Raw genomic sequence first — 22,301 nt, forward strand, 5'->3', positions numbered from 1 at the left:
ATTGTCTCCCTCTCTCTCTTTTTTGTTCCCTAACCCAGCAATCTGCATCCTCATATTTCAAAATCTCTATCACTCTATCTTATCTAGGAGTCTCACTCCCACCAGAATTCTGGGAAAAACAGTGTCTATTGGCTCTTTGTCAGAAATCCACTGTTCCTAAGCTTTAAATTAATATACCAATACAATTTCTGGAGGTTCCTTTTCACCTTTGTTTATTTTATTTTTTTTAAATAAACGGCCTTAAGGCTTCAAGGGTTGCCGTAGATGTGCAGGGACAATGATGCTGTGTAGCGCCTTCTAGGACTGTATTTCGTCAGCCAATCAAGTCAGGGGCTGTGAAGCTGAAGCCAATGGGTGCAGACCAGGGGCGGGGCTTACAGCAAGTAACTGTCAGTGAGGTAGCAGTTAGTTGCGGCTGTTCTAGGGTGAACGGACTAGGTAGCCTCCACTTATCACCCACATACCACACGATACTCCTCCTGAGGCTCTAGATGGTGAGTCCTCCCTTGGCTTCCCCTTCAGGAAGTTGCCCTTCCCCTTGGGTACTTTCTTCCGCAAAGAAGAACAAATGATCCCACAGTGTTCCAGCTACAGATTCAGCCAGCCACTCCCTCTTGTAGTTTCCAACTTTCCTATGGCAGCCAATCAAACACTTTTCCGAAGATCAACCAGCCTTTCAGCGTGAATTTCTGTCCCTTAACCCCTGCCCGTCCTCCATTACACTTCCCATATCAACTTTCCGGACTTCTGCTCACCTGCCTGGTGATTGTACCCTTTGCCTTATGAGGCACCAAGAGGAAAGCACACTGATGCCTTGGTGAATCTCCTCAGGTGTATGCAGCAGAGCCGAGAGGGAGGAAGGGCTCGTTCTGAGTGAAGAAGCCTTAGGAGGGCAACAGACTGCTCACCTTCAGAGTCTGTGAGTAAGGCCCCGCTGTACTGTGTGGAGAGCCTTCTGCAGAGACAACCCGACCCCAGTTCTGTATCTGTCATAAATCAATGAGAGCTTTACAGCTGAGGAAGATTACTGGGATCCCACAGCTCTCTTTTCAGGATAATTTTGTCACCTAATTCCTGCAAAATGTGGTGATTAAAAGGAAGAAAGATTTCCCATTTTCAAGTACAGAGTGAATCAGTACGATTTCCACTCCAGGAGAGAGAATTTCTCAAGGCTGAGTGATGTTGAGGACAAATCCACATGCCATTTTTGAGAGGACAGTTATTAACTCCACACAGAAAGAGATTTGAGGCATTATTTAATTTATTAATAAGTTAATATAGGAAACCTATGTGGCAATTTCAAGACAAATCAATATTTTTTACTTAATGAGACATTAACTCATAAACGCATTTAAAATTGTCAAAAGTCAAGTTAAGCTGAAGAAGAGTTTTAATTACATTGAAAAACTGTTTAATCTAAGCTGCTACTGCTACCCATATCCTTTAAAGTATCAAACTAGAATAATATTAGCATTTACATGCTAACTTAACATGAGATCATTTTGGTCAGGGGAAAAGTTTGTTAGGAGAATTTGGAGTAGAGGTTGAAGAAGCCAAATTGAGTATTTACAGCCAAACAGGGAAATTCTGTTGAACTTGATCATATATGTCCCTAAAGTTCGAGAATAATTAAGATTTGGAGTAATTTTATTCTTTTATGAAAGGGATTTATTAGGATTGAATGTATAAACACTTATTAAGGTTTCCTTTTTTTTTCTTTCTTTCTTTATTTTTTTATTGGGGTATAGTTGTTTTACAATGCTGTGTTAGATTCTACGGTACAGCGAAGTGGAGTTCCCTGTGCTATACAGTAGGTTCTCATTAGTAATCTATTTTTTACATATTAGTGTATATATGTCAATCCCAATCTCCCAATTCATCCCACCCCCCCTTTCCCCTCTTGGTGCCCATACGTTTGTTCTCTACACCTGTGTCTCTATTTCTGCCTTGCAAACAGCTTCATCTGTACCATTTTCCTAGATTCCACATATATGCGTTAATAATATATGATATTTGTTTTTCTCTTTCTGACTTACTTCACTCTGTACGACAGCCTCTAGGTCCATCCACATCTCTACAAATGACCCCATTTTGTTCCTTTTTATGGCTGAGTAATATTCCATTGTATGTATGTACCACATCTTCTTTATCAATTCATCTGTCACTGGGCGTTTAGGTTGCTTCCATGACCTGGCTATTGTAAATAGTGCAGCAATGAACATTGGGGTACATGTGTCTTTTTGAGTTATGGTTATTAAGGTTTCAAATAAACAATTTTAGAAATGAGAAAATGCTTATGGGAAGATGTATCCCTGCTTTTAGTTTGGAAAACAATACTTTCCTTAACTGTATTAAATTCTGAGAGCCTATAGGAATGTATAACTATGATGCAGAAAATATTTTTCCTTTTTTGGTCAAACCCGTTTGCTCCAGAATATTTAGTCCTGGAGTAATAGTGAGAAAATTAATAGGTGAAATTGACAATATTTTCCTAAATAGTTTGATGCTGAGAGCAAATACCATCGGTCTATCACAATGTTCTTCCCTAATGGCACAGATTTCTCCTAGAGCAGTGCTTCTAAATAATGGCTGATTATTAGAATCACTGGGAAGTTTTTAGGTTCCTAATACTCAGGCTGCACCTTAGACCGATTAAATTAACCTCTGTGGTGCCACCCAGGTATCTGTATTTTTAAAACTCTCTGATTCCAATATGCAGTCAAGGTTGAAAATCTCTGTCTTAGAGGGATAACTGAGCTTGCTCTCCTCTATCACTTAAATTACTATCAAGATCCCTTGGTCTACTTTCAGTTCTTAACATGTTAAAGTGAGGTTAAGGAATTTAGAAATCCTTTGAGGAAAAATGAAACAAACCAAAAAAAAGCAGCCCCAAACATCAGGGAACTGGTCTGACACCCAGAGCTAGGTGTCACTTAGTGTTACTACAAGCTGGTCTGATGCTCACAGCTAGTCCATGTTGTTCTCCTGTTGGACATAATCTCACAGAACATCAAAATCAGATGAGTTCACTAGGAGACCGTAAATAGAGTTGGACAAAAAGAAGTCACCATGCAACCCATACAGTACCAAACATCCCCTCCCTCATCTAAAATGAGTGGCTGCTGCTTCTGTACTCATCACAGCTTTATCCCCATTCTAGTCTGCTTTCTCTATACATACGATTTATTGTGATACCCAATCACAGAATTGTCCTTGCTTTCTGACAGCACCCAAGTTATAGTAAACTCTCACTTCCTTAGACCCTGTCCAAAATTACCCAGATCCACAATTAGTTCTTTCTAACATCCTTTTACTGAACCTCCCAACAGTTCCCCAGGATGAATGGCCTCCCTCACTGAGACACATAATAATCCAAACTTGTCAACTACAGATGTGTTTCTGGGGTCTTCACCAGAAGGGCATTGATACCCTTTCTCAAACTACCTGACTCAAGAATATTGAAAATAAGCTGGCTTTGAGACTGAAAATTGAGCAATGCTGCCTTTGAATTGGGTGAATCACAGTGGTTACTAACATTGGCTACACATTAAAATTGCCTGGGGAGCCCAAGCTGCCACCCAGACTGATTTAAATAGGAATCGCTGAGGATAAGACTCAGGCAATAGTATCATTATAGCTCCCCAGGTGATTTCAAATAAAATTATAAATACAGGGAGAGGAATTACATAGACTGGGAAACTATACAGATTAGAAAACTGAGGCCAACAGCAAGTTGCCCAGAGTCTTTTACCTTGCAAGCCGCAGCCCATCAGATCTTTGCGTGCAGAGAGTCGCAATCTGACCAGAGAGTCAGCACTTTTACATTGGTGCTAATATGGTACAACGTTAGTAAACAGTGTTCACAAGGCCCTTTGATGCTGGTAATACAATACCATGTGGAAAGAAGCAGAAAGTATAATTATATAAAGATGAACAGAACTATGTAAATAAAATATATAAAAGCCACCAGATGACATGACTGTGCATATTTTTTTTTCTGTTTTTGAAATGCTTCTTTACATATTTATTTCAAAAATATTCACAATAAGCATGTATTCATTTAATTTTCTTTCAAAAGTTTGTTTTTATAGTCAGTAAAGAGCATATTATAAAACATATGTATGTGAAATATGAAACTGAAAAAGACATTGCTGGATTGTGAGAGGAAGTTTAGTAATAACTAATTGATTGCTTAGCGAGGCAGCCAGGTGAGATGCTAATAGACACTAGAAAAGGTTAAGCCAATATTATGAGAGAATTGGAAGAGTTCCCTGCATGAAGTTTAAGACCCGATGTAAAACTTTCCTCACCATGGGAAGCAAGTGGGATTGGCAGACTGCAGCTATCACCTATTTCTTCAAACCAAGACACACCATGGCCCTTGTTCCTTTTCCAAGAAGTAACAATAGAAACATGTAACAACTCCCTTGTTTTAAATCATTTTGTTTTCAATATTTTTCTTAGGTCCTTGGTTGCTATAAAAATATTTAAAAGTTAGAGAAAACATGGCCCATCAATGTCTCAAAGGAGATAAAAGAAGGCTGTTATTGAACATCATCATGGTTTATTAATTTCTGTCTGGATAGAACAACAAAAGAGATCAGAATATTCTCACCACCACCACTTCCTACTTTGGAATAGCTGCCAGAACATGCTTCCAGAGGCTCAGATAAGCTGAGAGCAAACCCCTCAGTTGTCCATCCTCAGAACTAAGTAACCTGTACCAGCTTGTGGTCCTGGTGACTGGTTAGATGAAAAATCCTCTTTTCAGCTGGATAGATACAGGGCGAAAAATAGCTGAGTAGTGCTTGGCATCATAAGAACACAGGATGACACTGGCTCGTCTCTATCACTTGGGGTTGTAATTCTTCTATCATTTAAATTGAAAACATCGTGGAAGAGGGAGGCATCCCTAATTTTGACACACCCTAAGAAATCACTAGAAATAACTAAAGAGAAATATAGGCTTTTTATTTATTTTTTAAGAAAAGCTGTAGAAAGCCACCAAGAAGGAAAATCTTATGTTCTTTTGGTCCTAGGTGAGTTTTGCAGAGAGTCCTAAGAGTTGGATTCAGACGGCCTATGAGAAACCACAGGATGAATGGCCTTGTTTCTAATTTCACTTTTCTTAACAAAGGATTTACCAACATATGGCTGGATTTTTTTAGGAATACATTCATGAAAAGTTCTCAGGAACTCCCTGAAATCATTCTAATATTGTCTTTGATCTGTACAATCGGAGGTAGGTGTAATTCTTTTTATTTAAGTGTGTCTTGTGGATGTATTTTGTAAATGTCACCAGAGAGAATTAAGAAAAGTAGCAATAATAGGAAATTAGATTTTTTTTCTAAATTCATATCTCTATACCAAGATTTTCAATCAAATGAATCCAACAGTAATCTGCCCTTGAGGAAAGACCATGTAGATCTGATCCACATTCTTCACCTCTATTGAGTTCAGAGTATTCATACCTTCTTACTTGCTAGGTCGTGGTTAGATTTAAGTGATGTGGGGAATTGAACCAGATAAGCAGAAAATCAAAGGTTAGGGATTTTATTGTTACCTGCATCATCATAAGCTAGAGTTTCATTCATATTTTAAAATTAGCTGTCCCACAGATTTCTTCACTTGGAAAAAGAATTTTCAAAGTGATAGGTCTTCTGAATGATTCAGTTACTTTTTAACCCCTTGGTAGGTGTTCCCTTAGGTTTTGTCCAAATGGTAAATTATGCCCAGCTTTTATGAGAAGAAAAGAACACTGTAGAAATCAAAAGAAAGCACATTTTTTGCATCCTTTGACCTGATTAGGAATTGTATTACAAAGAATTAGAAACATTAAACTGAAGGAAATGCTGTGATATTGCTTATTGCACTTTGAAAAAAATTATGAACAAAGTTAAATATTCATTATAGACTTTCTAATGGGTAGTAGGTAATTAGTAATAGGTAGTTAGTTTTTCTCATTATTAAATTATTATACTAATTCCTCATTGTTATCTTGGGAATCAGCCAGGATATTTCATTTAAGTTTAGTAGTTTATTAATCCCTCATTGCAGGATTGCTAAAGAAATGAATATCTGATTTATAGCATGTACACAAACTGCTATAAATATTTTAGTAGGAACACAAGAACCAATGATTACTAGCAATATTTAGTAAAGATTCTAAGAAAATGGTAGACTTCGTAAAAGAAGTAAAGCATGAATTTAGCGGATGACCAATTATACTGATTCTATATGCTTAAGTGTGAGGGAGGGTTTCAGTTACAGGAATATAGCAAGTAAGGGGTGGTGCAGTATTTCATTGTCCTCAGTATTAAGAAGTCATATCAAATTAAAGTTCTATAAATGTGGTATTTCACTGCCTTTCAATAGACATATTTTTTTGCAGCATTTTTGAACCTACACTTGAAAGACTTTCCAATTCCTCTCCCTGTGATACTATTTTTATTTGGATGCAGTTTTGAAATGTTAAGTTTTACATCTGACCAGGTGTGTATAGTAAATATGAGTATTTTATATATCTGACTATATCTAAGATTCATATAAATACAAAGATGGCTTAAGAAAATTTGTAAACATATTTCTTCACTGCTCTGCCAGTTGATAGATGCTTATGATGTGGATAACATCATATCAGCTGTGTAGAAGAAGGAACCAGGCATGAAAGAGCTAAAATCCAGGTAACATAGTCAAAACAGAGCCTAGGTCTGAAACTAGGTAGGCAATTCAGAATGAGTACACGTACAGCTGCTAAGAATGTGAGTAGCTGAGTATTTAATAATAATTCAAAACCTTAGACAAGAAATTGGTAAACAAGATAGAAGTCCAGAGAGACTTTGAGCTACTGATACAGGACTCTAGTAGCAAGAGAATTCTGACATTGAACCAATCTATTGTCTCAGGAATGTTTCATAGGGTTCCCATTAGAATAGAGGCTACTCTCTAAGTGCACCTGCCTTAGAATATTTCAAGAAACATACACTGAACCTCTTACATGGAGTTGGAAGTGAGGAACAAGACAAACTATATAGTCAAGGCATATATAGTATTACTAAATAGTTGGGAAGAGCTGGAGTCAGGTAAAGGAGAGACAATATGCTTACTACAAGGAATATAGAGTGCATTATTGACACATTAAATAGTCCTCTAGCCCAGGGGTTGGTGGCAGAGTGTTTTCTGTAAAAGGCCATATAGTGCATGTTTTAGACTATGAAGGCCATATGATCTCTGTCACAACTACTCAACTCTGTCATTGTAGTTTAAAAGCAGCCATAGACAATACATAAGTAAATTGGTATGACTGTATTCCAATAATACTTTATTTACAAAAACAGGCATTGAGCCAGATTTGTTCCCAGGGGCCATAGTTTGCCAACACCTGCCCTAGTTAATCAGTATATAAATACGAACGTGTGTGAAAATGATTGACTTTCCCAAACAAATTTAACCAGTGATGTTAAAAACCATAATGGAAACCATGTATCCATGCCAGAACCAGAAGCAGATTACTCCTTCATTTGTCCTGAACAGGTTTTATAATCATCTGATTTTTGACATAAATGCAATTTTAAGTGCTTCTATAAACTTTACTATTTGTCAACAACTCTTTAAAGGAAGGGACCATATGTTGAGAACTGTGAATGGTCTAAGATTTTACTCAACTTTCAATCTAATAATTTCGCTTGCCACAGTTTCACGGTCCTGGCAAAAGGCACGGGACTCCTGGGCTAGAGACAAAAGACTTTATTACTCATAGCAATAGCAGAAGCCAGAGTATCAGCATTTTCTTGTCCCTGTTCCATGAGCCCCACAGGGAGAAGTGAAGAGGACAAGGTGAAACCTGCATACACAATGGGTTGCATTATAGGAGAAGAAATCTGAGCTTAGAGAACTTGAATATTTTATGATGGGCAGTGAGCTCATCTGCCCTCTTGCTCCAGAGAGAGATAATATCTTTATAACACTGGACAGTATAGTAAACCTGCCTTTTTCTCTGGAGGGAGACACTTGCTTTATCTTCCAAAGCTGTTAGCCATACAAATATTCTTGAAAGAAAATATTCCTGGAAGAAAAGCAGTCAGTGCCTCCATCCATAGCATACAGAGAAACACAAGAGACCCATGAAGAATCATCTCCCAAATGCAAGGATAGCGCCTAACACAGTAGGTACTCAGTGTTTCCTTAATGAGTGAATATTGAATGGATGTGTTAACGAACCAGACTGGGTCTGCTTGCCCACGGGCAGTAAAGCCAATCTACTGACAGTGGGTTGTGGTGAAGGAAAGTGCAGCGTTTATTGTAAGGTGCCATACAAGGAGTACGGGACAGCTAGTGCTCAAAAAGCCTGAACTCCCCGATGGGTTTCAGCAAAGCATTTTTAAAAGCAAGGCAAAGGAAGGTAGTCCCAGGGTATGTGATGAGCTCGTGCACAATTCTCTGTTTTGTTGATGGTGAGGTAAAGTAAAAAGATCAAAAATTGTTGCAAATATTTCCTGGTTGCAGCCAGACTCCTGAAGGGATGTGTTAATTTCTTTCATTTGGTGGGGGTTTTAGCATTCGTAAAACAACTCAGGAAATGTGCATGAGATACTATTATCTAGGTACTTCAGAGAGGACCTAAAGCAGAGGATATAAGGGAGACATCTCTCTGGGGAAGGCCCCAGAGGGTCCTGCTTGGTTACAGATGCCCATATAGGATTTAAAACTATCAACTAAATATTTTATGATAAACACCATTGATTGGTTATTTCATAATCTGCATTACCTTCCTAGTCTCTATCCCTGCTATTCTTCCATACACATCTTCTGTATAATCCATGGCTAATTATGTAGTTTCTGGAAATTGATATGATTGTTTACTCCTTTGTGGATTTTGTGCATAATGATCCATCTACCTGAAATCTCTTTCTTTCTCTTGAATGCCTGAAAATCTCCTACATACCCTTTAGTACTTTTGTCAAACTGTTTCCTATATCTATTCTTAAAAAAAAAAAAAATAGGCATAGAGATGTTCATTAACCTTTTGCTGTAGTTGGTAATGATCTGATGCAAAATTATGAAAATCCAAGAGTTAAGACTGTAGCACTTACTATGTTGTGAGTTATCTTTTTATCTTGTGCTAGGCATAGGAGTGCCTGGCATGTATTCCATGCTAATAGACCAACAGATAAATGAGAAAATAACATTTTTATATTATTAGGTCCAAAAATATGCAGAAGCCATACAGTGGATGGATCCACATTTATTTTTTGATATATTTACACCAGTAATTATCTTTAATGTTGCATTTGACATGGATGTTTACCTGCTCCACAAGTTATTTTGGCAGGTAAGAAGTGTTATTTTCAATAATATTATTCACTCATGAACTACTACATGTTATCTATGTTCAGATTTTTTTTACATTTTTAAAAATCAACTATATTTAGGTATAATTTATATGCAGTAGTATGCATACATTTTGAGAGTACAGTTTGATGAGTTTTGGTAAATATCAACCTATCAAGATACAGAAATTTCCATTATCCTAGAAAATTCCCTCAGACATCTTTGAAGTCAATCCCTCATCAGTGCCTCAGAGAGGTAAGTACTGATCCAACTTTCTCTTTTTTAATGATTCAATTTCATTTGATTTACCTTAGAAATTCTATCCAAATATTATGTAATTTTTGGTGCAGATAGTCATTTGCAAGGTCATGGGGTACAAGTGCAAAGACTAACTTTCTCATTACTTGTCATTTCCATATAGTATATTTCTTTTGAATATTAATTCAAAGAGAAAAGTAGGAAATCATTTCTATAGCCTTATTATTAAAGTCTCAAATAGATGCCAGGTGAAAAAATTTGCATAGTGACTATTACAGGCATTATTTTCAAAAGTCATTCCTAAGCAAGATAAATTATATTCAATTAAATTGATTTAAAAATCCATTACATATTGTTTTTAGCAGGTTCTTCAAGATTTACATAACAGTTTCATTGTCTTCCATGTATGACTTAGATTCACAGTCAAAAATAAGTTTCCACTTTGATACCACTGTAGTTTTCTTTTTTCCAAAAGATTTTACTTTTGATGAAGTTCAATTCATCACTTTTTTCTTTTAGAATTTGTGCTTTTATGTCCTATTAAAAATTATTTGCCTAATCTAAGGTGACTAAGATCTTTTGCTATGTTTTCTTCTAGAAGTTTAATAGTTTTAGATTTCACATTTAGGTCTAAGATCCAATCGGAGTTAATTTTTTTATATGATATGAGATGGGTGTTCTGTTTCATTTTTTTTTTCATATGGATGTTCAATTTTTACAAAATCATTTTTCTTCTTCCAGTTTTTTTTTCTTTTTTTTCTTCTTCCAGTTTTATTGAGATATAATCAATATAGAGCACCATATAAGTTTAAGGGGTACAGCATGATTTGACTTGCATACATCATGAAATGATTATCATAATAAATTTAGTGAACATCCATCATCTCATACAGATACAAAATTAAAGAAATAGAAAAAAATATTTTTCTTTGTAATGAGAACCCTTAGGATTTACTCTCTTAACAACTTTTGTATGTAATATACAGCAGTGTTCATTATATTTATCATACTGTTGTACATCACATCCCTACTACTTATTTATTTTATAATTGAACGTTTGTACCTCTGGACTGCCTTCATCCAATTCTCCCTCTCACACCCCCTCCCACGCTGCCTCTGGTAACCACAAATCTGATCTCCTTTTCTATGAGTTTGGTTGCTTGTTTGTTTATTTTTGAAGTATAATTGACCTACACCACTGTGTTAGTTCCTGTTATACAACACAGTGATTTGATATTTATATACTTTTCAAAATGATCATCACGATGTCTAGTTACAATATGTCACCATACAAAGATATTAAATAGTTATTGCTTATATTACCCACACTGTACATTTCATACCTGTGAATCATTTATTTTGCAACTGGAAGTTTGTATGTCTTAATCTCCCTCATCTATTTCTTTCCTTCTCCCAACCCCCTCTCCAGGTGGCTACCTGTTTGTTCTCTATATCTATAAATCTATTTCTGTTTTGTTACATTTGTTCAGTTAGTATAATACCCTCTAGGTCCATCTATGTTGCCACAAATGGCAAGATTTCATTCTTTTGTGGTTGAGTAATATTCCATTGTGTGTCTGTGTGTGTTTGTGTGTATATATATACACATATATAAACCACATCTTCTTTATCCATCTATCGATGAACATTTAGGTTGCTTCCATACCTTGGCTATTGTAAATAATGCTGCAATGAACATAGAGTGCACATATCTTTTCGAATGAGCATTTTCATTTGCTTTGTATAAATACCTAAAAGTGGAATTGCTGGATGATATGGTAGTTCTATTTTTAATTTTTTGAGGAATCCCCATACCGTTTTCCATAGTGACTGCACCAATTTACATTCCCATGAATGGTGTGTGAGGTTTCCCTTTTCTCTACATCTTCTCTAAAACTTATTTGTTGTCTTTTTGATAATAGCCATTCTGACAGATGTGAGGCGATATCTCATTGTCGAAATCAGGGATTTGCATTTCCCTGATGATTAGTGATGTTGAGCACATTTTCATATGCCTTTGGCCATTTGTCTGTCTTCTTTGGAAAAATGTCTATTCAGATCCTCTGCCCATTACTTAATGGGGTTGTTTGTTTGTTTTTGATGTTAAGTAGTATGAGCTCTTTGTACATTTTGGATCTTAACCCCTTATTCAATATACTGTTTGCAAATATCTTCTCCCATTCAGTAGGTGATCTTTTTGTTTTGTTGATAGTTTCCTTCACTATGCAAAAGCTTTCTAGTTTCATGTAGTCCCATTTATTTATTTTTGCTTTTGTTTCCCTTGCCTGAAGAGACATAGCCAAAAAAATCTTTACTAAGACTGATACCAAAGATCTTACTACCTGTGTTTTCTTCTAGAAGTTTTTCAGGTCTTACATTTAAGTCTTTAATCCATTTTGAATTTATTTTTTGTGCAGGATGTGAGAGAGTAGTACAGTTTAATTATTTTGCATGTAGCTATTCAGTTTTCTCAACACCATTTATTGAAGAGGCTGCCTTTCCCCCATCGTATATTTCTCCCTCCTTTGCCGTAGATTAATTGCCTATATAAATGTGGGTTCATTTCTGGGCTTTCCATTCTGTTCCATTGATGCATGTTGCTGATCTCTTAAGCTCACATGCATTTTAACAACCCTGCATTTTTATTACCCCCTCACATTTACTGTTTTTGACATTATATTTTACATATTTTTGCTTTATGTATCCCTTTACTACTTATTGTTGATATAGATGATTTTACTACTTTGGTATTTTTACCTTCCTACTAGCTTTTAAGTGGTTGATCTACTACCTTTACTGTATATTTGCCTTTACCAATGAGATTTTTCCTTTCATAATTTTCATATTTCTAGTTGTAGCCTTTTCCTTTTCACTTAGAGAAGTATATTTAACATTTCTTGGAAAGCTGGTTTGGTGGTGCTGGACTCTTTTAGCTTTTGCTTTTCTATAAAACTTTTCATCTCTCCATCAAATCTGAATTAAAGCCTTGCTGGGTAGAGTAGTCTTGTTTCTAGGTTTTTCCCTCTTATCACTTTAAATATATCATGCCACTCCTTTCTGGCCTGCAGAGTTTCTGTTGAAAAGTCTGCTGACCATCTTTTGGGAATTCCCTTGTATGTAACTTGTTGCTTTTCCCTTGCTGTTTTTAATATTCTTGCTTTAACTTTATGATCATTACCTTGAACTCTTTATCAGGTAGATTGCTTATCTCCACTTCTTGTTGTCTTGTTCTTCTGGGGTTTTATCTTCTTCCTTCATTTGGAACATATTCCTCTGCTGCTTCATTCTGCCTAATTTGCTGTTTTATTTATATGTATCTGGTAAGTTAGTTACATTTTCCAACCTTGGAGAAGTGGTCTTTTATAGAAGTCCTCTGCGACCCAGCAACACACTCTCCTCTCATCACCAGAGCTGTATCCTCTAGGAGTTCTTCCTATGTGGGCTTTGTGGGTCCTTCTGTTGAAGGAGGACGGCTACTATGCGTATTCTGGTAGATGTGGCTGACCCCCAGTCCGGTTGGTTGCCAGGTCCTGCCTTGCGTGGATGCTGCCAGCTGCTGGTGGGCAGGGCCAGGCCACAAGGCAGCTGCCTGCAGAGCCCTGGGTGGTCCTGGGGCTAGGGCTGGCCCACTGGTGGGCAGAGCTGGGCTCTGGAGTGGGTGGTTGTGGGACCTGGTATCCTGGGTCTAGTGTCTGCTGCTGGTGGGTGGGCCCAGTTCCTGACACAGCTGATTACAGGGTCTGGAGTACCCCAAAGTTCATGTTGGCCTGTTGGTGAGTAGGGCTGAACCCGGAGGTGGGGAGCTGAGGGGTCAAAGATGTCTCAGAGCTGGTGTCAGCTTGCTGACGGGCTTGGTGGTTGGGTACCAGGGCTGGTGTTGGCCTGCTGATGGGCAGGGCCATGGTCCCGGGGGTCCTGGAGCAAGTGCTGTCCTGCTGATCTGGATGGCTTTGGTGCTCTGGTGGTCCCTGGGCTCATGTCCACCCACTGGTGGGTGAGGATGAGTCCTGGGGCTAGTGCCAGCCCACTGGTGAGTGGAGCTATGGCCTAGGTTCTCTGGCTGCAGGGCCCTGAGGGTCCTGGAATTTGTGTGTTGGCCTTCTAGTGGGCAGAGCTGGGGCCTAGGTGGTCCTGGGGCCAGCCCGTTGGTGGGTGAGGCTTGTCCAGGGGCTAGTGCCAGCTTGATGGTGGGCAGAGCCAGGTCCCTACAGATGGCTGTGGATATGCAGGGGGTCCCAGGACTAGTGCCAGTACAATGGTGTGTTGGGTTGGATCCTAGGCCTTTTGATGGACAGGGCTGTGTCCCAGGATAGTTGTACACTCAGACAGTGTTAAAGCAATTGGCCTGCTGGTGGGTGGGGCTATATTCTCACCAGATAGCTGCTTGGCCTGAGGCGTCCCAGTACTTTTGCCAGCGGGCTGGTGGGCAGGGCCAGGTCCTGGCACTAATAAGCTAGAGGGAGGATTCCAAAATGGCACTTGCTTAGCACCAGTGCTCATGTGGTAGAACAAGGTCCCCCAAATGGCTGCCACCAGTTGTCTATGTCTCCAAGGTGAGCTCCAGTTGCATCCTTCCTCTCTGAGAGGCTCTCTGAGATCAGCAGGTGGTTCTGACCCAGACTCCTTTCAAATCACTGCTTCTGCCCTGGGTCCCAGAGCATCTGAGATTTTGTGTGTGCCCTGTAAGAGTGGAGTATCTATTTCCCACAGCCATCTGGCTCTCCCAAAAGCAAACCCTGCTGGCCTTCAAAGCCAAATGTTCTAGAGGAATCATCTTCATGGTGCGGTACCCCCAGGCTGGGCAGCCTGATGCAGGGCCTGGACCCCTTCCTCCTTAGGGAGAGCCTCTGCAATTGTAATTATCCTCCTAGTTGTGGCTCACTCACTGTGGGTATGGATCTTGACTATACCGTGTCTCTGGCCCGTCTACACATCTCATGGTTTGTTCTCTTGGGGTTTTTTTTAAAGTATAGTTGATTTAAAATATTATATTAGTTTAAGGTTTACAATGTAGTGTGATTCAGTATTTTGGGAGAACGTACTCCATTATAAGTTATTATAAGATAATGACTATAATTCCCTGTACTATACAATATATCCTTGTTGCTTATCTATTTTATACATGCTAGTTTGTGTCTGTTGATCCCATACACTTAATTTGACCCTTCTCCCTTTGGTAACCACTAATTTGTTTTCTATGTCTATGAGTCTGTTTCTGTTTTGCGTATACATTCATTTGTATTAATTTTTTAGATTCCACATATAAATGACACCATGTAGTATTGGTCTTTCTCTGTCCGGCTTATTTCACTGAGCATAATATTTTCTAAGTCCGTCCACATTGCTGCAAATGGCAGAACTTCATTCTTTTTGCATTGGTTGTATAGTGGTGGGCATAGGTGCCGTCCATGCTTTTTATGGCTGAGTAATAGTCTATGGAATACATATACCACATCTTCTTTATCCATTTATCTGTTGATGGGCACTTGGGTTGTCATGGTTTGTTCTTTATATAGTTAGTTGTAGAAGATCTTTTCTGCTAGTCTTCTGGTCTTTCTCAACAAAAGCTACTCTGTAAATAGTTGTCATTTTGATGTGCCAGTGGGAGGAGGTGAGCTCGAGGTCTTTCTACGCACCCCCCCGTCTTTGCCACTGCCCTCTATATTCAAAAATTTTAAAACTTTGCTCCAAATTGTAAAACAAAGAAAACAAGAAAAAAGTATAAAGTTTGGGAAAAGTAAATTCAGCTCTATATTTTAGTGAATAAACTGTATCTTTTCAATTGTCTAGCATGTTGAAGACTCAAGAAAGAAATTATGGAGGAAAAAAGTAACTCAAAAATATCTGACTGGCAGAACTTAATGCCACTTAAGATTTTAACTCTGAGATACTATAAGAAAGCTAGCATTAAATATGTTAGGTCCAGTAAAAGGAAATTACTGATAAAAGTTGTGTTTCAAATACCCACCTTCTAAAATTTCCCACACCCACACGTAAAAGAACACAGAGAAGACTACTCACAGAAACAGCAATAATCCTAATGCACAAACTATTATGATTATTTTCTAATCATGTGATATTTGAACCCCTCCAGGAAAGACCTTGAGGAAAAATACTCTAGATTATAAACAGGATGTACATTTCTTTCAAAGTAATCAATACAGTTTTGTAAGTATAAGGCCGTTACCTAACATACATTAGAATCAAAACTATTAAAATAATTTACACTTGAAACAGAGTCCAGGCAAATGAAATTCAGTCAAATTACAAAAAAATGAAATTGAAAAGAATAGAGATATAATAGTAGTTTGAGCTGGTTCTAGTGTTCCCTGTCAAGCCATCTCCTGAGTCTCTGTTCAACTGGTGGGTCAACTGAGGCAGGATGAGCTAGATGGCTCTGCTCATATGTCTTTTGGTTGGTACTGTTAATATTGGCTACAGGCAATGAGTGTCACTGTACATGTATTTCATTATCCAGGCAATTATTCCAGGCTTCTTCACATGGTGATTTCAGAGTCTCAAACATCAGCGGGAGAGGGCAAACTTGAATTTACTAGTGCTTTTTAAGAAAAAATTTTTATTGAAGTATAGTTGATGTATAACATTTTATAAGTTACTGGTGTACAATATAGTGATTCACAACTTTTTAAAGTTATACTCCATTTATAGTTATTATAAAATATTGGCTATATTCCCTGTGTTGTACGATATATCACTGTAGCTTATTTTATGCATAATAGTTTGTATCTTTTAATCCTCTACCCCTATATTGCCCCTCCCCACTTCCCTCTCCCCACTTTTTAAGTCTTTAGTTATATCACGTTTGCTCTTGTTCAGTCAGTATGGAAGATAGCTACCCAATGGTGTGGAATCAGGGAGCAGAATTACTGCAGCCAATTTTGCAAACAATATACCATGTGATTTACTGAGGTTTCAACAGCTATTTGGTGAAAGAACAAGGATTTGGATATCCTGACCCTCGATCCTCTTGTCTCAAAGCCTCATTTTAATTTGTTCCTTTGAACAGGAGTTAGTAATACAACTCCCTTTACCACCAAAACCTTAAACTGAGACTTCAGCCACCCTAGAGGTAAATTACCTAGGGGACCCTGATTTTCTTTCACCATTCTGATGCTGTTATCAAGCTTTATCCACCAAAGACCCCCTCTCAATAGTGTCAGGCCTCAGTAATGCCATATAAGCACTCTGTCATTGTTCTGTCAATTTTAAGATTGGGTTAGAAATGTCTGATTAAGTGACTTAACCAAAATCACTCAGGACTAGCACCCAGGCCTCCTGAGTCAGAGTTCAGTTATTCCCCAACTGGACCCTAACTCCGCAAGAATGTCCCTGTACAAACAAAAGACTAAAATAATCAGAAGGAAGATAGCTTTTAATATTTTATCTCTTCTGAATTCTCTTTTTCATTAACTGCATTAGGTATGTCTTTCTCCAGTGCTTATTGCAATGCCTCATTGCATAGTAGGTAGTGAATAAATGTATAATAAATAAGGGGCTAAGAACTTGTGCTTTTTCATTTTTCTTGATGTAGCAAAAGCTGAGACAGGAACCTGGGGATTTTATTTGATTTTACTTCTTTGGAGAATTGTTTTAAATGGGAATGATTAATACACTGCTGGTGGCTGTGTTTGTTGGTAAAACTTATTGGAGGATATATTAGTAATCTCTATGGAAAGTCCCAAAATGATGCATGTCTTTAATTTTACTCATTGAAATTCTAAGGATATAATTAAGGATGTATGATATTGCTGTTTTTAATTTTATATTGGCAGTAAGAGCATTTTTCAACATCATTATGAAATTCTTAGTTATCCATTTTTATTTTACTTTATTTTTAAATTGAGATATAATTGACATATAACATTATGTTAGTTTCAGGTGTGCAACATAATGATTTGATATTTGTATATATTTCAGAATGAGCACCAAAATAAGTCTAGTTAACATCCATCACCACACATAGTTACAAATCATTTTTCTTGTGATAAGAACTTTTAAGACCTACCCTCTTAGCAAATTTCGAATATGAAATACACTATTGTTGTTAACTATAGTCACCATACTGTATATTGCATCCCTATGCTTTATTTGTTTTATAACTGGAAATTGGTATCTTTTGACCCCTTTTACCCATTTCACACCTCCAACCCCCAACCCCACCCCACTGCCCGCCTCTGTTCTCCGTATCTATGAATTTAGTTTTTTGTTTTTTTAGATTCCACATATAAGTAAGTGAGATCATATGTTATTTGTCTTTCTCTGTATGATATGACTTATTTCACTTAGTATATGCCCTCAAGATCCACCCATATTGTGGCAAATGGCAAGGTTTCTTTCTTTTTCTTATGGCTGAATAATATTCTATATAGATACCACATTTTCCTTATCCATTCTTCCCTAGATGGACATTTAGCTTGCTTCCATGTTTTGGCTATTGTAAATAATGCTACAGTGAACATGAGGGTGTAGTTGTGAATTCTCATAGATACTTTAAGGCACAATCACCACATTTTCCCAAGCGCATTTGGTAATAAAATCTTGCTAGATAACCACCACAAGTAGAATAAGAGAAAGTAGAAGGCAATGGTGGGAAGGCAGAAGGCCAGGATCCAGTCCTAGAATAACAGAATGTCCCTTCCCATCTTTTCTCTGGTCCTCTGCCCTTTCTATACATTCCTTCTATTATTTCGTTTTCTCTTTTTTCCCCTCTTTTGTAACTTCTTTCTAAATTTGTGTTCTTTTTTCTATGTTAATAGGCTATGTCTCAGTTTTTATGCATTGTTAAATGTGTATATATATATATATATATATATATATATGCATGTATATATATATATATGTATATATATGGTATGTATGTATATACCTTCACACATATACATCTATATTCAGTGGCCTTATCAAGAAAATTAAAAGTTCATTTTTCTTCCATTATGGTTTATTACAGGATATTGAATATAGTTCCCTGTGCTTTATAGTAGGACCTTGTTGCTTATCTATTTTATATGTAGTAGATTGTATAAAAGTTCCTTTTTAACTATAATATGGTATTTCCTGTAACTGGTATTTCTTAGGTCCTAAGAATCTCATTGCAATATTTGTTCCTTATTTCCAGAGTTGCAATCACATAGTTGTTAAATAAGATAATTTAAAATTTCCCTTTAATGGATTGAATGTGATTCTACATCTCCAGTATCCTGATTATCTGCATTTAAAAATGGAATACAAATGCCATCTGATTTTTCTATCTATAAAATTTCTTTGCAGATACTTTTAATTACAATTCCTGGCTTTTTGATTAATTATACCTTAATTCTTTGGTATTTGGCATCTGTGAATAAATTAACTTTGAAAACCACCACATGGTTATTATTTTCAGCTATCCTTGTGAGTTCAGATCCTATGCTGACTTCATCTGCTATAAAAGACCTGGGTAAGTATATTTTTCTCTTTTCCTATATTTAAAATATATTCCATGCTTAAACTGTCTAGTTTTAAGATCTTTTGTTCACTATAGTTTTTCACTATGTGAAGTGGGGTGCTGGGACATTGGGGATTGAATGTAGAGATTCAGGTGGTGTTGCTTAGAACAGAAGGAAATGCCAGTGATGGGCTTACTTAGTATTTTAAGTCTGACATTCAGTTGTGGAATAGGGCAGGGGATTATTTTTAATTCTTGACTTTATACATGCTTCTACCCTGAGCCAAAAGAGTAGTTCTGGGGGAATCGCCATATTGCATGTACATTGCGGTGACATTTCTATTGCCCAAAACCTCTTTTCTGTTGAAAACACTGTCGTTAAGATAATGCTACTTGTAAAAAAAGAAAAAGAAAAACAAAGTCTTTGGAGTGTTTGTCACCATTAAGACCAAAAGCCTAAAAAGTCAAAAACAATAAAATCAATAATGATACAGTGTGTACTATTTTAGGAGAAAGAAATCTATATTTAAAAGTATAAAATACCAAGGCAATGTAACCCAGAAAAACATCCAAGAGCCTCATTCAAAAGAAAAAATAACCTAATTTGTATTCCCTCAGCTATTTTTTAATGAGAACAAAAACATTTGCTTTAAAGTAGAATTAAAGTAGAATTTTAATATGGCACATACATGCACATACACACACACACACTTTTTATGGCCACTTGAAAAGGAAAGAGCTCTCTGAGGCAAGTAGAAACAGAGTAGTGCAGAAACTTCAAGTGTACCTATGTGAATAAAGAAAAGCCAGATCTTTAAGACAAGGAGATTTGTCTGTCCTGCAACCCTGCTTCTATGAAACTCTGTCAATGTCAGGCCCTTTCCTACTCAAAAGATTTGGAAGAGTTCTATGCTACCTGAGAGAATTCCGTACTCCTCTTAACTGGAATCTAGTTACTTATTCCACTGACTTCCTGGCTTACCATTGTTGAATTTAAATAATTTCTTTGGGTTAAGTTACAAGGTTGTTCTCATAAACTTTGGCCATCTTGCCATTACTTTTGGAATTTTATTTTTCTCCTCAATTTGCATCTTTAAAAAATTTTTTTAAAAAATAAAGTATCTTTCTCTTGGCAACATTTTTGTCTGAGTTTTCAAAGCAAAACTTTTATATATTTTTTACTTCATTCTCAAAAATAAAATCTGCCCAGGCCAATGTTTGGAGTACATGAATACATTCACATTGTCTTGGGCTTTTTAGGGTCCACTGACTTCTCTGATGTTCCTTGTCTGTTATTTATTTCCAAATACTCACATTTTTGTTATAACCCCATTTTCTAAAATGGAATAGTTATACAACAGTGTCAGTTAGGGTTTGTCTTTGTCTTTGTTTTTGACTAAAAAAACAACACCAAAACATAGTGGCTTAAAACTATAATTATATTTTGTTTCTCATGAGTCTGGCAGTTCTGATGGCATGGGCTGGGCTCCACTGATCGTGGCTAGGCTCACTAATGAATCCCCAGTCAGCTGGAGGGTCATCTGGGGACTAAGTGATCTAGGATGGCCTCAACTAGGAAGATCCACCTTTCTTCCATGTATTTCTCACATTCCTCCAGAAGGGTAGCCAGGGAATGCTGCCATGGTGGTGGCAGGGATCCAAGAGAGAGGAAGCAGAAATCTTCCCTCAAGCCTCTGCTTGCATCAAGTCTCATTAAAAAAATAATAATAATAATTTTTTTTAATTTAAAAAGCAGATCTCTTTGGTGAGAGAAACTGCAACGTCTTACCGCACAGGGCCTGGATGCAGGGAGAGGTGAAGAATTGGACCATCAAGGCAATTGAACTTCCACAGGAACAGACTGCCTTGGCTTTTCTTCTCTTCCAACAGCATACTTACTGTATTAGATTGTGATCACAACTGTAGAGTGGTTGGTTCACAAGGAGGGCTTTTACCATTTCCTTAATAATATTTCCTTTCTATGGACATTTTGAAAATCATTAAAGATGCTCAAAGTTATAGTTTTGCCCCTACAGGCACATTGAATAGCAAAGAAAAAATGATAATTGATGGATATCTAAACTTAGAATATCATCATAAATAGAGGAGAATTAGGTTGAAAGTAGATTATATCAGGGTGCTCTCCATTAATGGAGCTTGATTTCTAAAACCATTGAAAGTGATGTATGGGAAAGTCAGACAATTTCTAATTATAGTGTGATTATCAGGACAATTGCCTTAATACTTTGGTTAGTATTTATACCGTGGTATAAAGCCTTGGTTTATAAATATACTTTATTCCTCCACCATCATTTTTTTCTTGTCTTAAATGCATGATGTATGTATTTATATAAGCCAAGTCTCAGAATTAAAAATAATAAATTTCATGTTTTCATCTGTGCTTTGAAACAAGGAATGAGAGCTCTAGTTGATTATCTTACTTACATAAACTATAATCAGCCACAATTAATTTGGTAACTAATCATGGTGATCTAGACTTAACTTGTAGTTGATACATAATGAAATTTCCTTGAAGGGAGTTTACAAACATGACTAAAGTATACTTAAGTATGTAGGGAAAGTATGTGATATAAATACATATCACATATTAGAATATCCTTCTAATTGCTGACAAAATTTTATCCTTCAACGTTGATGAAGTTTTTCCCACCTTAAAAAAATATTTTTCCTTCTGCAGGTCTTTCTAGAGGCCTTGTCAATTTAATTAATGGAGAAAGTCTGATGACCTCTATAGTGTCTTTTATAGTGTTTACTAGTATTATGGATATTAACTTTGGCTTGCAAAAAAAGATAAACTATTCCTTAGGTAAGGACTTATTTTTTTCTTAATTTCTTAAAATTAGAATCCTGTATTTTCTGAAAGCGGACATGGATTTTGTAACACCTTACCATAAGTTATGCTTATACAAACATAATCGTATTAGTATAATGATTTACTCTTTACAAAGCACTACCACACATCCCTTATTTAATATCTGTTGTAGTTTTGTTGTGAGGCTGAGTTGGGACTTTTCACGAGGATGCATATAGGAGCAACATTCCACAGGCCTAGGCTGAACCAGAATGCTTGATAACAAGAATGAGAGATGTTGTTTTTTATGCGTTGAAGATGAACTCAAAAGATAAGCCAGGTAGTGCATCCACCAGTGGCGAGAGGAGGTGGCTTCCCTTCCCTTCGCCCTGGGACTATCTCCCTGCAGGCAATACAGAAAGCTGTCAGCTCAGTGAGGAAATGTGAGTTATATACAGC

At 37.0% G+C, this 22,301-nt stretch overlaps 1 protein-coding gene across 1 annotated transcript in view; it reads left to right on the forward strand.

Annotated features, from left to right (window-relative positions):
• SLC9C1 (solute carrier family 9 member C1) overlaps positions 1-22,301 on the forward strand; it is a 113,421-nt gene that overhangs the window by 591 nt on the left and 90,529 nt on the right. The window contains exons 2-6 of the mRNA XM_068545668.1: positions 5,169-5,242; positions 6,392-6,492; positions 9,203-9,331; positions 18,877-19,042; positions 21,729-21,857. Coding sequence (XP_068401769.1) covers positions 5,169-5,242; positions 6,392-6,492; positions 9,203-9,331; positions 18,877-19,042; positions 21,729-21,857 — 599 coding nt within the window. The remainder of the gene's footprint in view (positions 1-5,168; positions 5,243-6,391; positions 6,493-9,202; positions 9,332-18,876; positions 19,043-21,728; positions 21,858-22,301) is intronic.

This window comes from Eschrichtius robustus, chromosome 6 (genome assembly GCF_028021215.1).
Source record: "Eschrichtius robustus isolate mEscRob2 chromosome 6, mEscRob2.pri, whole genome shotgun sequence".
NCBI classification, from domain to species: Eukaryota; Metazoa; Chordata; class Mammalia; order Artiodactyla; family Eschrichtiidae; genus Eschrichtius; species Eschrichtius robustus.